Source organism: Pleurodeles waltl, chromosome 4_1, assembly GCF_031143425.1.
Source record: "Pleurodeles waltl isolate 20211129_DDA chromosome 4_1, aPleWal1.hap1.20221129, whole genome shotgun sequence".
In the NCBI taxonomy this organism is placed as follows: Eukaryota; Metazoa; Chordata; class Amphibia; order Caudata; family Salamandridae; genus Pleurodeles; species Pleurodeles waltl.
The window spans coordinates 764,669,796-764,685,219 of record NC_090442.1 but is presented as its reverse complement, the minus strand read 5'-3'; the positions used below and the strand labels follow the sequence as shown (position 1 = coordinate 764,685,219).

At 46.4% G+C, this 15,424-nt stretch overlaps 1 protein-coding gene across 3 annotated transcripts in view; it reads right to left on the bottom strand.

Annotated features, from left to right (window-relative positions):
- The window catches only part of TNPO3 (transportin 3), a 991,461-nt gene that overhangs the window by 48,753 nt on the left and 927,284 nt on the right, over nt 1-15,424 (bottom strand). For all 3 annotated transcript variants that reach the window (XM_069229384.1, XM_069229382.1, XM_069229383.1), the window contains exon 21: nt 14,821-14,933. In XM_069229384.1, the coding sequence (XP_069085485.1) occupies nt 14,821-14,933 (113 nt within the window). The remainder of the gene's footprint in view (nt 1-14,820; nt 14,934-15,424) is intronic.

Below are 15,424 nucleotides of genomic sequence, written 5' to 3'. Positions count from 1 at the left end.
AAAGGTGTGTACAGTTTTGGTTGAGGGACACCTGGCTGCCAAGATAACATCACAGACTTCGGGTGGCAAGTCAAAAGACATCAACTGTCGCCGCGCAATCTACACAAAAGAAGTCGCAGAGTTCACAGGTTCAGGTGGAGGACCTTCCCCTGCTGCTGCAATAGAAGACCTTCCCGAAGGGGCAGTCTGATCGGAGGAGCTATGGCCTTGTTCAAATGCTCGGGATACCAGACTCTCCGTGCCCAGTCCGGAGCCACCAGTATTACTTGGGCCCGGTCTTGCCTTATCTTCTTCAGAACTCTGGGCAGAAGTGGTATTGGCGGGAAGGCGTACAGGAGGCCTGAATTCCACTTGGGACAAAAAGCACCGCCGAGCGAGTGTCGCCTTGGAAACTCCAACGTGCAAAACAGCTGTCATTGCGCGTTCTCTACAGAGGCAAACAAGTCTAACCAAGGTTCTCCACACAGACCTTGTGCCACCTCCGGATGGAGATGCCATTTGCGGTCAACCATGCATCGTCGGCTGAGTTCGTCTGCTCTGGCATTCAAGGAGCCTGCCAGGTGTTAAACTGCCAGGGAAATGCCCTGATGTTCCAGCCAAATCCAGAGATGAAGGGCCTCTTGACAAAGGGTCCACGACCCCACTCCGCCTAGTTTGTTGCAATACCACATGGCGGTGGTGTTGTCTGTGAACACCTGCACTGCTTTCCCCTTGAAGGAGGGAAGAAATGCTTTCAATGCTAGTTGAATCGTTCGGAGCTCCAAATGATTGATATGGAGCCCGGTTTCCGCCAGAGACCAGATGCCTCTGATCTCTGCCTCTCCCATGTGGCCAACCCATCCCAGAAGTGACACATCTGTCACGACCGTAAGATCTGTTTGGGGAAAGGAGAGGGATCTGCCTTTGACCCAATCCTGATTCGTTAACCACCACTGCAGGTCTTTTGCAGTCCCTTACGAGATCTGGACCTTGTCAGAGAGATTCCCACGATGCTGTGCACACTGGAACTTCAGGTTCCACTGCAGAGCCCGCATATGCCATCTGGCATTTTGAACCAGCAGGATGCAGGAGGCCATGAGACCCAGCAGCCTCAGAGTTATTCTTACCGAAATCCAGGACAGAGGCTGAAACAGCGGTATCATAGCTCGAATATCCTGGACTCGCTTTTCGGGAGGCTATGTCCAAAACTGCACTGCATCCAGAACAGCTCAGATGAAAAACAACGTCTGAGAAGGAGTCAGGTGTGACTTCGGCACGTTGATGGTGAACCCCAGCGAAAGCAAATGGTTTGCCGTAGTCTGGAGGTGGGAGACGACTGTCTGGGGCAAGTTCACCTTCAACAGCCAATTGTCGAGGTAGGGGAAGACTGGAACCCCTAGCCTGCCAGATGAGCTGCCACCACTACCATCACCTTCGTGAATACCCGAGGGGCACTGGTAAGTCCAAAGGGGAGCATGGTAAACTGAAAGTGCTCCTGACCTACCACGAATCATAGCTAACGTCCGTGGGCCGACAACGGGAATGTGGAAGTATGTGTCTTGCAAGTCCAATGCGAAAGGGGCGAAAGGCAGACTGCTGGGTTCTAGGTGCGGGCACGTGGCCAAGGGACCGGGCCATGGCTCGGGAATCCTTAAAGAGCTCGAGCTCCGAGTCCGCCTTGTCTCTGAAGAGACGTGTGCCATCAAAGGGCATGTCCATAAATGATTGCTGGACATCCCCCGAAAAGCCAGACATTCTCAGCCAGGCAAGGCATCTCAATGCAAGCGTTCTGCCTAGGGAGTCAGTCGTATCCAGTCCACAACGAATCATGAACTTAGCTGCATCCCTCCCATCTGTTACTGGTTGGGACAGGACAGTTCTGGCCTCCTCCGGAACTCAAGGCAGCACTTGCGCAACCGTATCCCAGAGAGTATGGGAATAGCGGACCAAAAGGCATGTCGTGTTCACGGACCGCAGCGCTAGACTGTTGGAAGAAAACAACATCTTCCCCAAATTATCCAGTCTTTTTGATTCCCTATCCAGGGGTGCAGCAGGGAATGCGCCAGATAAAGAAGAAGCCTGGATGACAAGGCTCTCAGGCGTGGGGTGTTGGGTCAGGAATTTCAGGTCTGATGGGGCAGGCCGATGGCAGTGGGCAATCGTCCTATTCAGAGGAGCCCCTGTGCTGGGTCTGGACCAAGTACCCAAAAGGACGTCTGTCAGTGCTTCATTAAAGGGTAAAAGGGGCTCGGAAGAGGAAGACCCCGACTGAAGCACTTCGGTTAGGATGTTAGGCCTAACTTTCACAGAAGGTAGCTCAAGGTCCAGGATCTCAGACGCCCTTCTCACCACCACAGAGTAAGAAGCACCCTCCTCTGTAACCATGGTAGGAGGAGATAGAGAATACCAGTGTCAGGGGAGGTGTTGAGACCACTGGCATCACTCAAATCCTGCACCCAGTCGATTTGGGAGTCAAGCTTGTATTCTAAAGGGTCCAGCGTCCCCTCCATACTCTCCCCGTATCCATACCCACAAGAATAAGGGTTTGGATCAACCCTGGGCCAAGGAGAGCCCATAGAAAACGGAATATGCGTTGATTAACTTTGTTCTGGGTCGTCGGGTATGAGGATGGGATCGACGTCGATTGTGGGTCCAACGGATGTCAGAGCGTCGACGTCTGACCCGAAGCAGGGGAAGGTCTCTGTGGCACGACAGGTGTCGGGACGGATCTGCGACAGGATCCGGAGGGGCCCTCCGGAGCACAGGCCACAGCCGACGGCTTTGAAACCGAGGGGACCCCAACAGACTCACCTGTGCCCAAAGGCTCGGAAGGTGGGTCAGGCCACCCAAAAATGAGGCACATGGCCTCGTAAAATTCTTTACGTTGGGCGGGGTGGCTCCGGCTCCCGGGAAGTCGGGAAATCGAGTGTTGAACCCAGCATTTGGCTCAGTTGACAGAGGCCTAAAGAGTCGACGCTCTTCCTGCGTCGTATCATCCGATCGATGGGGTGAAGTCGAAGAATGCTTGTCCTTCTTCGACGACTTCTTTTTGTGACCCGAATGTCCTGATGATTTGGAGGACAAAGAGTGGTGGTGACTTTGCGGCCGGTCTCGAGACCTTCTTGAACGGGACCGTGAGCACCGTGGAGTAGAGTGTCAGGCCGCCATGAGCTTTAGGGACCACTCCCTCAAAGCCTTTGGGTTCATGGCCCGACACTCTGAGCACGACTTCTGGTCGTGATCGCGCTCCAGGTACCAGAGATACACGAGGTGGGGATCCGTCACTGACATAGCTCGGTGACAGAAGTCGCACGGCTTGAATCCAGTCTTGCGGGACCATCCCTCAACGCATCCACAAACTCGTCAAAAATTCAACAAAAGTGTTGATGTAGGCAAAAATGACTGAGGTAGCTCTTCTCTGGATCTGCACGTAGGCTGGCGCGGAAAAAAAAGAACTGACGTCAGCGCACCAGGGTGGCACCTATATAACACTGAGACATCATCACGGCGAGCACAATGCCAACAACGCCACTTGGCACGCAGAGGTACTACTCAAAGAAAAATCTCTGGATCCAGACTGACGCCTGGGGAAACTCAAAGGTAAGGAATCTGCAACTAGAAGTCTCCATCAGATATGATGGTTTAAACCCAGATCTCGGTGACTGCAGTAAATGATTACACTGTTCAGCATTCCATCCATCATCTGTTCTTTTTGCTTTTGTCATTCTAAGTGGAAAGGGTATACCCAGAAGTCGGTCCAATGCTCAATGCACCACAGGAGCCAAGCTAGCCTGGCTGATGAGGGTTGATACAGCGAAACTGATCTCATGATGCTTGTTTCTGGTCCAGGGAGAACCTGGCCTGGCAGTTTGGGCTGGACAGTTCCCATGGGGAGCAGGGTCAAGACTGATTTGCATATGGCGGGGTCCAACCAGGGGTGGCATGGTGGGCCAAAAAATTATGGATTAAACCCATATCTGTGACAGAGTGGATGTTTGCATTGTTCAGCATTCCGTTCACCATCTGTCCTTTTTGCTTTTGTTGCACTAAGTGGCAAGAGTATACCCAGACATGGGTCCCGTGCTCACTGCGCGACTTGAGTCAAACTAGCCTGGCTAATGATCAGTGATACTCTAGGACCAATCCCAGGACGCTCATTTCTGGTCCAGGGAGGAGCTAGACTGGCAGTTCGGGAAGGCTGTTCCCATGGGGAACAGGGTGAAGACCGATTTCCATATGGCTGGGTTCAAACTTGAGTGGCAGGGTGGGCAAAAAAAGATTGATTAAATCCAAATCTCTGTGACTGTGGGTGAATGCTTGCATTGTCAAGCATTCAGTCCATCATCTGTTCTTTTTGCTTATGGACAGGAAAAAGCACACGGTTCCAACAACGAATATGCCAAAGTAGGCCTAAGACGGCCCAACTGTTACCGGATCCGCATTGCAAGCGAGGAAAAGAAGGAATTGACATTAACAAGGTGGTTACAGGGACTCCGCTGACGTTATATCCAGTGAATGAAGTCTAGATGGAGTCACACTACGTTCTCTTCTGATATGCAGGGGAAAAATAATTCCGGGTCCAGGCTTGTGTCTGGGAAAGTTTCTAATCTGCAGCTAGATGTCTCTATCAGGTATATTCTTTCAAAATCCTTAACAGGGTTTCAACCCAAAGACCGACCATGGGAGGAGACATTTAACCTTATCTGTTGTAGAAGCATGAACGGGCACCAGTACTAAATACAGACTGGTGCCATTAGTTTCTAGGTGGGCAGAAATGCCTCCTTAACTTCAATGTTGGATTTAACATTAACACCACACTGGGTGTGTTCATTATTAAAGTGAGAGCCCAAAGGACATTACAGTTACACGTTACAGCTCCTGCCTGCCCTTCTGTTCCCCCTCACATCCATTGCCCAATTTTACAGTAGCAGGAAAAGCCCTTCTTTTCTACCATTATGAAGGGATTAGTTTCCAGGACACTTCTGATTATTCACTTGCAACTCTCAAACAGAATATTGAATCCTTACAACCTAGTACATAGTCTTGGGCCTCCTCTACACAAGCTCCAGTCTTTCCTAGACAACTTAAAACTTGACAAACCCACAAACTGAAAACGGCAAACACCAGCCTCGTCATATTCCTTTAATATAATTTACATTAATTATCTTCTTCCAATCTGAACAACCCTGCAACCAAAACAATTAATACCTCGTTGTCTCTTGCTAACCCACTTCACCTCTAGATCCCCATACAAATTTCAGTTTGCGACCTTCATGCTCTACCTAGAATCTATCCACCAAATGCACAATTCCTTACAAGGATCACATGTTCTAAACCTCTTAATCACAGCAAATCTCTCCCTCACCAATGTTTGGGCTATTTGGTCATATACACATCATTTGTGTATCAAACGTTTTTCACTGGGCTGAAGTTTCTTACATAGCCAATTTTACTTCAACAAATCAACAGCTCTCTCTAACAGTATAATCACATGACAGAAATATAACTGTTAGGTAGTGGCATGCACAGCTGCCTCTATTTACACATGAATGTACAAAACAACATGTTTACAATTAAAGGTGTGCCAGTCTATGTTTAAAGTGAATCACAACCTCAAATCATCTCAAACGCCTTTATAACGGACTCACCACATCTCAAATATTTTCAACCTCATATTCTGAAGGAGTGTCAGTATTCACATCCTAATCAGAATACTTTGCCTCCTCATGGGTATCAAACACAAAACACTGGGTGTCATAATCCATTGATTATTACGCACCCATAGCTTTTCGTAGGGTAGCATTACATATTGTTATCAGGCAGTGAAAACGTCTTGAGTAGAAACTGGAATACCCAACATACTCAACTGTTTTTCTTCAAAATGCTCACCAGTACACAAAAGACCACTATTTGTAGTCTGACTGAGAAACGAACCGCAGAAAACAAATAGTCATCAATATCTTTCTTGTAGAACTTGAAGTCAATGGCTGTAGACTGAAGACTTGTATCTAGTGCACAATATTATAAATAATTATTGGCTAGACTCCCCCAAATACGAAAGAAAGAAAGGATAATGTTACTTACCCTGTAAGCATCTATTCATAGCGTGAAGTGCTGCAGATTCACATGCTATACACATTCCTGCCAGCTAGCTTTGGACCCATACTTTGCAACTTGTTTTTCCACAAGAAGTGTTATGGTCAATGTCGTGCATCATAACTCCTCCTCCTCAAGGCACTGCACGTTTACCTGTTCCTTTGCTAGCTTGTAATGTTTTTTCCCTATACGGGAAGTGAGGCTATAGTTTGTTGAATTATCATTTCTTGCTGAACATGCTTAATACTTTGTGTATTAGTTTCACCATCTAATACCTGCCAGGGAGGGTGCATATCAATCTGCAGCACTACACACTACAAATAAACACTTACAGTATAAGTAACAATCATTCATAGCATGTGTTGGCTGCAGATTTAGGTGCTATGCTTAGACCGAAAAGCGGTACCCTACATGTGATGGCTTAAGCATCAGATGGTGCGCTGGTTTGAAATAATGTAAGCAAAACTGCTTGTCTCTCTAAAGCCTGTTGTCTGGCTTGCACATTTACAAAATAATGTTTACTAAGTGTGGGTTTGTCCATGTTGCCACTTTGCAAATGGCTATTAGTGGACTGTTTTCTAAAAATGCCATTGGTGCTGCCTTTTTCATTGTTGAATTAGGTATTGGCATTGTAGATAGAGTTCTCTTTGCCTTCATGTAGCAAATGTGTATACATTTTACTATCCAAATTGCAATTCCCACTTTTCAGATTGGATTGCCTTTCCTTGGGTTTCAAAAAGCTACTAATAGCTGTTGTGGTTTTCTGAATGTTTTTGTTCTTTCCAAATAGTACATAAAGGCATGTTTTACATCCAGTGTATGTAAAGCACTTTCTGCAACAGTTTCTGGTTTTGGAAAGACAGGTAATTCCAGTGTCTGATTTAAGTGAAAAAGTGATGCAACCTTTTAAGAAACTTTGGATATGTCCGTATGTATACTTTGTCTTGAAATACTTGAAAATAAGGGTCCTCAATTTTGAGTGCACGTATTTCACTGACTCTTCTTAGTGACTTAATGGCCATTAAGAATGCCACCTTCCATGTTAAAAACTGTATTTTGCATTTATGCATTGTTCAAAAGGTGAAGACATTAATCTTCTTAGTACAATGTTTAGGTTCCATGTGAATTGTACAGGAGCTGTACGTGATGGAACAACTCTTAAGTCCTTCCATGAATGTTTTTAAGACAGGAACATGAAAAGAAGACTAAAGTTTTCAGTTGTGTAGGTAAGCTGCGATTGCTGCTAGATGCAAACTTATAGAAGTGTATGATAAATGTGCTGTTTGTAATTGTAACAATTTGTTGTTCATACGTAAGGATGGATTGTTATTTTCAGCTCAACAGTGTACAAAATGTTTCCATTTTGCTGGGTAACATGCTCTTGTGGACGGCTTTCTGGTTTCCTTTAGAATGTTGATAAATTCTTGAGGTAAATTTAAATACCCACATTTTATGACTTTGGTAGCCAGATTCCAAGACTAAGTTGTTGTACACTGGGGTGTCCCACTCTCCCTTCACTGTGAATAAGGAGATCTGGAATGTCGGGTAGCTTCCCGTGAGGTACTAGGGAAAGCTCCAGTAGAGTTGTGTACCAAGGACAACGTGCCTACGTTGGTGCTGAGTATCATAGTTAGCGACGTCTGACTTTCCTGACCATATAAGAAATAGACGGCAGAGGTGGAAAAGCATACACAGATATCCCTGACTAGTTCATCCAAAATGCCTGCCTTTGGATTGTGGGTGCCTGGATGTGAAGCTTTGGCATTTTGCGTTCTCTATGGTGGTGAATATGTTCATTGCTGGTGTCTCCCACTGCTGAAAATTTATGTGTAGGGTCTGAGTGTGTATTTTCCATTTGTGTACCTGTTGTGTTCTGCTTTGATCTACTAATGAGTTGTCCACTCCTGGTATGTATTGTCGAGGAGGGGGTCTTTGTGCATGTTGGCCTATTTCCAAATCACCTGTGCCAGTTGAGACAGTAGTAAGTAATGGGTCCCTCCTTGTTTCTGAATGTAGGGCATCACAGTCATGTCTGTTCTAAGAAGGACATTTTTGCCTGCTATTTTGTCTAGGAATGCTTTGAGAGCCATTTGGATGGCTAGTAACAACTCATATATTAATGTGTTGTGCCCTATGTTGTGGAGTTCAATGTCCCTGTACCACAGTCTTTCATTTGAGCACCCCAATCTTTGAGTGATTCATCTGTTACAACTGTCACTTGCAGAATAGGGTCCCTGAAATCTCTTCTCAGCTGTATTTTCTTTGAGTTCCACCACCGTAGTGCCTGATGGACCCTGGGTGAAACCAACACTATATCTTCTATGTTAACCCCTTACTTGTGACCGTTATGACGCTAAGCACTTTTGTAGGGGTCTCATATGTAGTCTTGAAGTCGTATCCAGCAGGTCCATCACTGTTTTGACTGGCAGGCAACGATGTAGCTGAAAATCAGCCAGCTGCTTCTGGAGAATGAGAACAGTCTTTGGATTGGGGTATGCTTTTGCTGTGATCGAAATGATATGTCCTCTTTCTGACATGGTTACCCCTACTTTTTGCCTGTTGTCAGGGTGCTTAGACTGTTTTCACTGGCATCCTGATAACCAGTACCCCAGTGATTTGCTTTCTCCTCTAAATTTGGTTGCCATGGCACTCTTTAGACCCCACAATTGGCATACTGGTGTACCCCTGCAAGTCCCTAGTATGTGGTAATTAGGTATCCAGGGTATTGGTACACCACAGGTCCCAATGGGCTGCAGCGTGTATCATGCCACCCATGGAAGCCCATGCAAACTGTGTCTGCAGGCCTGCCCTTTGCAGCCTGCATGAAAAGGTTGCGTGCACCCTTTCAGTGGTGGTCACTACACCAGGTCACTGTAAGTCACCCCTATGGAGGCCCTTTCAGTCCTAAGGCCAGGGTGTAGGTCCTGTGTGTGTGGGCACCCCTGCAGGAGCGGAGATGCCCCTACAAACTCCAGTTCTAATTATCCCTGGACTTGGAAACTGCTGGGAAGCTATTTTAGCTATGTACTGGCCACAAGTCACTACCTATTGTCCAGCAACAGAATGCTAACTCCGAATCTAAGCATGTTTGGTATCAAACATGTTGGAATCATACCCCAATACCGATGCCAGTATTGGTGGCATGATTCCATACACTCTGGGGGCTCCTTAGAGGACCGCCCCTTCCCCAGTATTGCTCCTAACAGTCTTCCAGGGTCTGCAACCAGCCTACACAGCTGCAGCTCCTCAGACAGGATTCTTCCCGCTTGCTGCTTGACCAGATCCAGCAGAGGAAAGCAGAAGAAAGCATTTCCTGTGGGAGAGGCTTGTAACCTCCTCTCCCTTGGAAACAGGTGTTATAAAGCTGGGGGGGGGGGGGGGGGGGGGTGTTTAGCCTTCCTACGCCACCGGTTTGCTTTGAAGGGCACATTTGGTGCCCTCTTTGCATAATCTGGTTAGCACCAGTCCAGGGACCCCTGGTCCCTGCTTTGGTGTGAAACTGCACAAAGGAAAGGGAATTGACCACTCCCCTGTCCATCACCACCTCAGGGGTGGTGCCCTGAGCTCCTCCAGGTGGACACTTGATTCTGTCATCTTGAAATCAAAATGGGCACAGGCTCCTGGGAGCATTTGACTGGTCAGGTTAGGCAGATTACATCAGTGACTCTCTTTGATAGGTGGTCACTTTGCAAAGTGACCAAACCCCCTCCTCTCCTGGGCTATTTAGGGACTCCCTTATGGGCCCGTCCCCAGATTTGCCATGCAAGATTCCACCAGGACTCCTATGCATTGACCTCTTCTGCTCCTGGCCACCGGAACCGAACAAAACTGCAGCACAGAGACAACCTCTCCTTCCAAGATTGTTTCCGCAGCTCCTGTCAGCTCATTGCAAAATGTCCACAGCTGCTCATCCTGTGGGGGTTGGCAAGACTTCAGCTGCACCAAAGAAGCAAGACGGAATCTCCCTTGGAGTGAAGGAGTTACTCCTTTGCATCCACAGGCACCTAAGGCAATGACGTCCGGCTGCTGGGATCTGCTATCCTCAGGATATGTGAGGATTCTCCAACAAAGGTGGTGGTTCTGAGGCACCCTCTCTGCCTTATGTCCAACTTGGGAGACGGTGAGTCCTTGCCTCTTCCTCCAATACAGAAAACTTGTGCACTGCAACTGTTGCAGCCACCAAGGCTTGTTGACTCCTGCTCTGTGGGATCTTCAGGCTCCAAGCAGCCCACCCCCCCCAACACTTTCCATCTGCAAAGACATTATTTTCTCTATTGCTCCAGCTACCTGGGACTCTTCACTTGTGCTGCCTGGCCTCTCTGATACTCAATGAGCCTCCTGTCAGTGGGATGCTCACAGGGGCTCTGATTACTTCTGCTGGCTCTCCTGTCTTCGCACTCCCCTTAAAGGGTCAAGTCTCTTCAGCTCTGCTGGTCCTCTTCAGCTCTGCAACTCTTTAACAGCTCCAGTAGCATTTGCTTGTGCTTGTTGGTGGTCCTCCTGACCACTGACCCGTCTGCAATCCAGTGACGGTCGAGGTCCAGCTCCTTGGTGACTTCAGGGACTCCTCTGCAGGTCCTGGACTCCGCAGCAGGACCTCATCCACCGCCGTTGACCCGAATCTTCACCCACAGAAGGGAGGGCATTGCCTCCTGCCCCACCTGGACACTCCTGCGTGTACTGGACGCTGTCCCCTTCTTCCAGAATTCAAGAATCCACAGTTGGGTTCCACCAGCTTGGTCCTGCTTTTGCAATATTCCATTTGCGAGTCCCCATGTTAGCTTATGGGACGACCAGGTAACTTACCTCTGCTCACTTGGTCGCTGTGGGTGTTCTATATACTTACCTCTTGGGGTTCCACTCTCTCCCAACCCTTGGCTAACTACTCCATATCCTCTGGTGAGGGACCCAGTCTCACATTCCACTTTTTTAGAATATGGTTTGCACCCCTACAGGGCCCTTGCTATTTCCTAATATTTACCTGTGTATATTTTGTGTGTACTTACCTCCAGAAAGGGGTTTGCCTACAGTAAATAGGTTTCCTGCAATAAAGTACCTTTATTTTTGCAACACTGTGTGGTTCCTTTCATGTGTGATAAGTTACTGTGTGACTAATGTGGTATTGGAAGTGCTTCATACTCCTCCTAGATAAGTCTTGGCTGCTCACCACAGCTACCACTAGAGAGCCCTAGCTACCTAGACACTTAACACTACCTAGAAAGAGCTGCCTGGACCCAGTATTAGGTTTAACACCAGAGGTGTCCACCACACACTGGGCCAGCCTCCTATACTCGAAGATAAGGTTGTATTTGAACGGGGGTTCAAATGTGATTTGGTGGCATTGATTGAAAACCCAAATTTGTTTAACATGTTGATTGACGCTTGATTGTCCTGTAGACATGTTTGTTCGCTGGAACTCTTGATCAGCTAATTGTCTAGCTAGTTTTCCTTCTTAGTTTTGCAGCTACTTCTGCTAGACATTTTGTGAGCATTTGCTAAGCTGCTGTTACCCGGAACGGTAGTACTTTGAATTTATAATGACATCCACTTCCATGCTGTGCTCAATACGCCGACCTCTCCTACTGCACAGAGTCTTGTTGTTCTTGACTAGGTTACACACTGCACAGTCTTTTTCCTTGTGTTCTGGAGATAAACACAAGTTACTGAATTTGTGTGTATCTGAGAAGGCTTAATGAGTCTCACACTCAGGGCATTGTCAAAAAAGTCTATTTTCTCACCTCCATTACCCAGAGACTACCATTATTAACAGGTGTTCTTGTACATTCCATAAAGATCCAATGCATGCGCCCTTTCCAGCATGTATCAAAGTTGCCCGTTTTCCTTTTCACTTTTGTTTTCTTCTCTGTAGGCCTCGCGGGCGTTGAAACTAAAGAGTTTCAAAGCACACCATCCGAGCCCAGTGGCAGAAAAAAATCTAATCTAAGTATGGAACTGCTGAACATGTACAATGCCTTGAGGAGGCGATACCAAGCACAGCGACAACCATAAAACCTCTTGAGGAAAACAACTCGCAAATTCCGGGCCCAACACTAGAGGGCCAAAGTGTGCATAGCATGTGTGTCAACACATACTATGAATAATGTATTCTCTTTTGACTACAAAAAGCTGACAGGGTAGGGCCGTATCCAGTACTACCATGTACATTATGACAAAATTCAACAAGTGTTTAATTTAAAAAAAAAAAAAGGGTAATGGTGTATCAGTGGATGCTCTAATGATCCTGTCAGATGACATTTCATTTTGCAGGATTAGCAATATATTCTTGCAACTTATGTAGGTATGTTGCCTAACTGAAGATTCCCCAGGTGACCTTTTACTTTCCTTAACTGAAGCCATAATGGCAAGTGAAGTAGGCATTGCAGACATGTTGTTTTAAAGTGCAACCATAGCAGATCCTGATACAGGGTGTCCCACAGCATAGGCACATATTGGAGCCCCATATTTTTGTTCTCTGATGAAGGAGATTTTATTGTTTGGAGACCATTGTCTTAAAAGAAAAGCCCAAGCTCTTAGTGGCCATTTGTTTTAGGGACAATTAGGTTAGGAAAATATGGGAACGTTGATGCTGAATCCTATTGTAAGGAATGTGTATAATTAGCAAGGTCAATAAAACTGTCACTCAGGGCATTTTACCACTGCTAACCAGTAATAAAGTGCATATGCTCTCTGTCTAAAATGTATTGGCGATTGGGTTATTTATGATTGACATATTTGATTTACTAGTAAGTTCCTAGTATAGTGCACTAGGTGTGCCCAGGGCCTGTAAATCAAATGCCACTAGTGGGCCTGAAGCACTGATTATGCCACCCACATGGGTAGCCCTGCAAACATGTCTCAGGTTTCCCATTGCAGTGCCTGTGTGTGCAGTTTTACGCTTCCATGTCGATCTGACAAGTGCGCCCACTTGTCAGGCCCAAACCTTCCCTTTTACTACATTTAAGGCACCCATAAAGTAGCCCCAAGGCCAGGGTGCAGTGTAATTAAAAGGTAGGACATGTACTCAGGTGTTTTACATGTCCTGACTGTGAAATACTGCTAGATTTGTTTTTCACTATTGCTAGGCGACTCTCTCCCATAGAAAGACATGGAGACTGCCTTGAAATATCTTTTACGCGTAATTTGCCATTGGGAGCTGATAGAAATATGGAGTTTGGGGGTCTACGAATTCACTATTGAGAATTAGTCTTCTGGTGATGTTGGTTTATGAATTTTAAGTTTTAAAATGCCACTTTTAGAAAGTGGGCATTTTTCTTGCTTAACCATTCTGTGCCTCTACCTGTCTGCTGAATACAGTCTGGGTGAGGATGACAGTTGGGATGTTTGTGTATTCACTCTAGACAGTCCCCAAAAGGGAGCTGAAGTGTGCTCTGCATATCCTGATAGCCCATCACCAGCCTGATGGGTCTTCCTCAGCTAGAGTGGTGAGAGGAGCTGACACATGGACTTGAATAGGGCTGTGCCTGTCTTCACACAAAGCAGTCTCCAACCTCCTGGAGTGTGTCTAGGGCCAGGGCAGAGAAAGGTGGGGTCCTGTACACTACAAAGACTTCTCTTTGAAGTTTGCCTACTTCAAAGACTGAAATGGGTATAAGTACTAGACCTCTGACACAGAGTTATAACACTTTTGGACTGAGAAAATTCTGCCGGGAAGAACAGCTGGATGCTGTAGGAGGGACTGCCACTGGTGCTGTTGCTTTTTGTGCTGGCCTGCTGCTTCTATCCTAGGAGTGAAAGGACTGGACTTTGCTTTCTAAATCCTGCTTTCCAAGGTTCTCCAACAGCTTGAACTGAGCTTGCCTCCTGTTAAGAAGGCTCAGGGACATCAAGGACTTAAATCTGCCAGTGCCTGGGCTCTTCAATTGAGAGTCCTGACTTGCCAAGTGGTACCAACTACAGTCCCTAGGCCCTTGAAAGTGTAAACTGCTGACCTGAAGGAGAAAATACACGCACTGACGTGCCAGGACTGAAAAACAGCACAATGCCTGCAGAATCAATGCAGAGCTTGTCTCACAGTTGAAAATTTTAACCAACGCCTGCAGAATCGGCACAGAGTCTGTTTCACTGTGGTTCCCTCATCACAGCGTGTCTGAATTTTACACACATCTTCAGGTCAATTTCTCATCGACCCCCACAGCGTTCTACTTAATATAGGTTTGGGTACAGACAACCAGTCCATCTGGTGTATGAGAATCCAGGCTTTAGGCATGGCTGGTTTTAGGAATGGAGTGGTGGGGTAATGAGGAAAGCTAGTGTTTTAAATCTCATGAAAGAGGATATAGAAGCATCTGATAAGCAAATTGCAGATTCTAGGCATTTTAGGACTGTAGGTTATAGTGCCATTTTCCCATACATTTGCCTTCTACCATGTCACCTTGTGAGGGATCCCTCCTGAAACCTCACTCAGCTCTCCCTAAGATGATCTTCTGAAAATCATTAGATACAGTTTAAGCACATTGCTGATGAACATTAAATTACACTATGCTGTAGCTTGTGCTACTATAGACAAATGTAAGCTTTGGTAATGTCAGACACTTTCCCAGTATCTAAAGTTAAAGCCTTTACAGATTTCAGGAGACTACTTCAAATATATCATGCTGTCACAGGTAAATCTTTTAATACTGTAGAAGCATGGATAGTTATACTACATAAATACTAAGAAACAAATCTGACAACATCTTAAGTCTCCTTTCCTTAGTTGTGTTCAACCTGAATGATGGCACTCACCTTGTGACCTGCTTGTGAAAGTCTGTAAGTTGTTTGTGTGTTGCAGTCACAGCCCCTGCTGCAGTTTCCTTCGGTAAACCCTTTAGCGCATTTTCCAGCCATCGACAAAAGGTCTGCATTAGTTCGGGAAATTAAAAGGGAGGCTAGTCAAGACCTCTACTTGAAGTAGAACAGACATATTACATTTTAAATAAAACCTGTGGCCATAAAAAGACTTTTACTTTTCAAACTCTTATTTGAAATTACACTGTACACACTATTCAGGAGAGAAGTAACAAACAGAATACTTCTGTGAATCTTCACCCACGTCTGCAGTGGATTAAGAAAGTTCAACATGTCATAGCACCTTACCAGTGAGGGGCGCTGGGGAACAAGTTACTCACCTTCAGTAATGGCCTTTCTGGTAGAGTGACCATTTAGCCACACATACTTACCTTTGGCATATTTCCCAGGCGTCAGACTGGATGAGGTAACTTCTTTCCATGGCAAGTATGTGCGCCGGACGGTGGCACCATGAGGCTCTGCACTAATGCGGTTCTGCTCTGGAAGTGACGTGAGGGGCCTATACAGGCACCACTTCCACACTTTTACCTCAGCTGTTTTC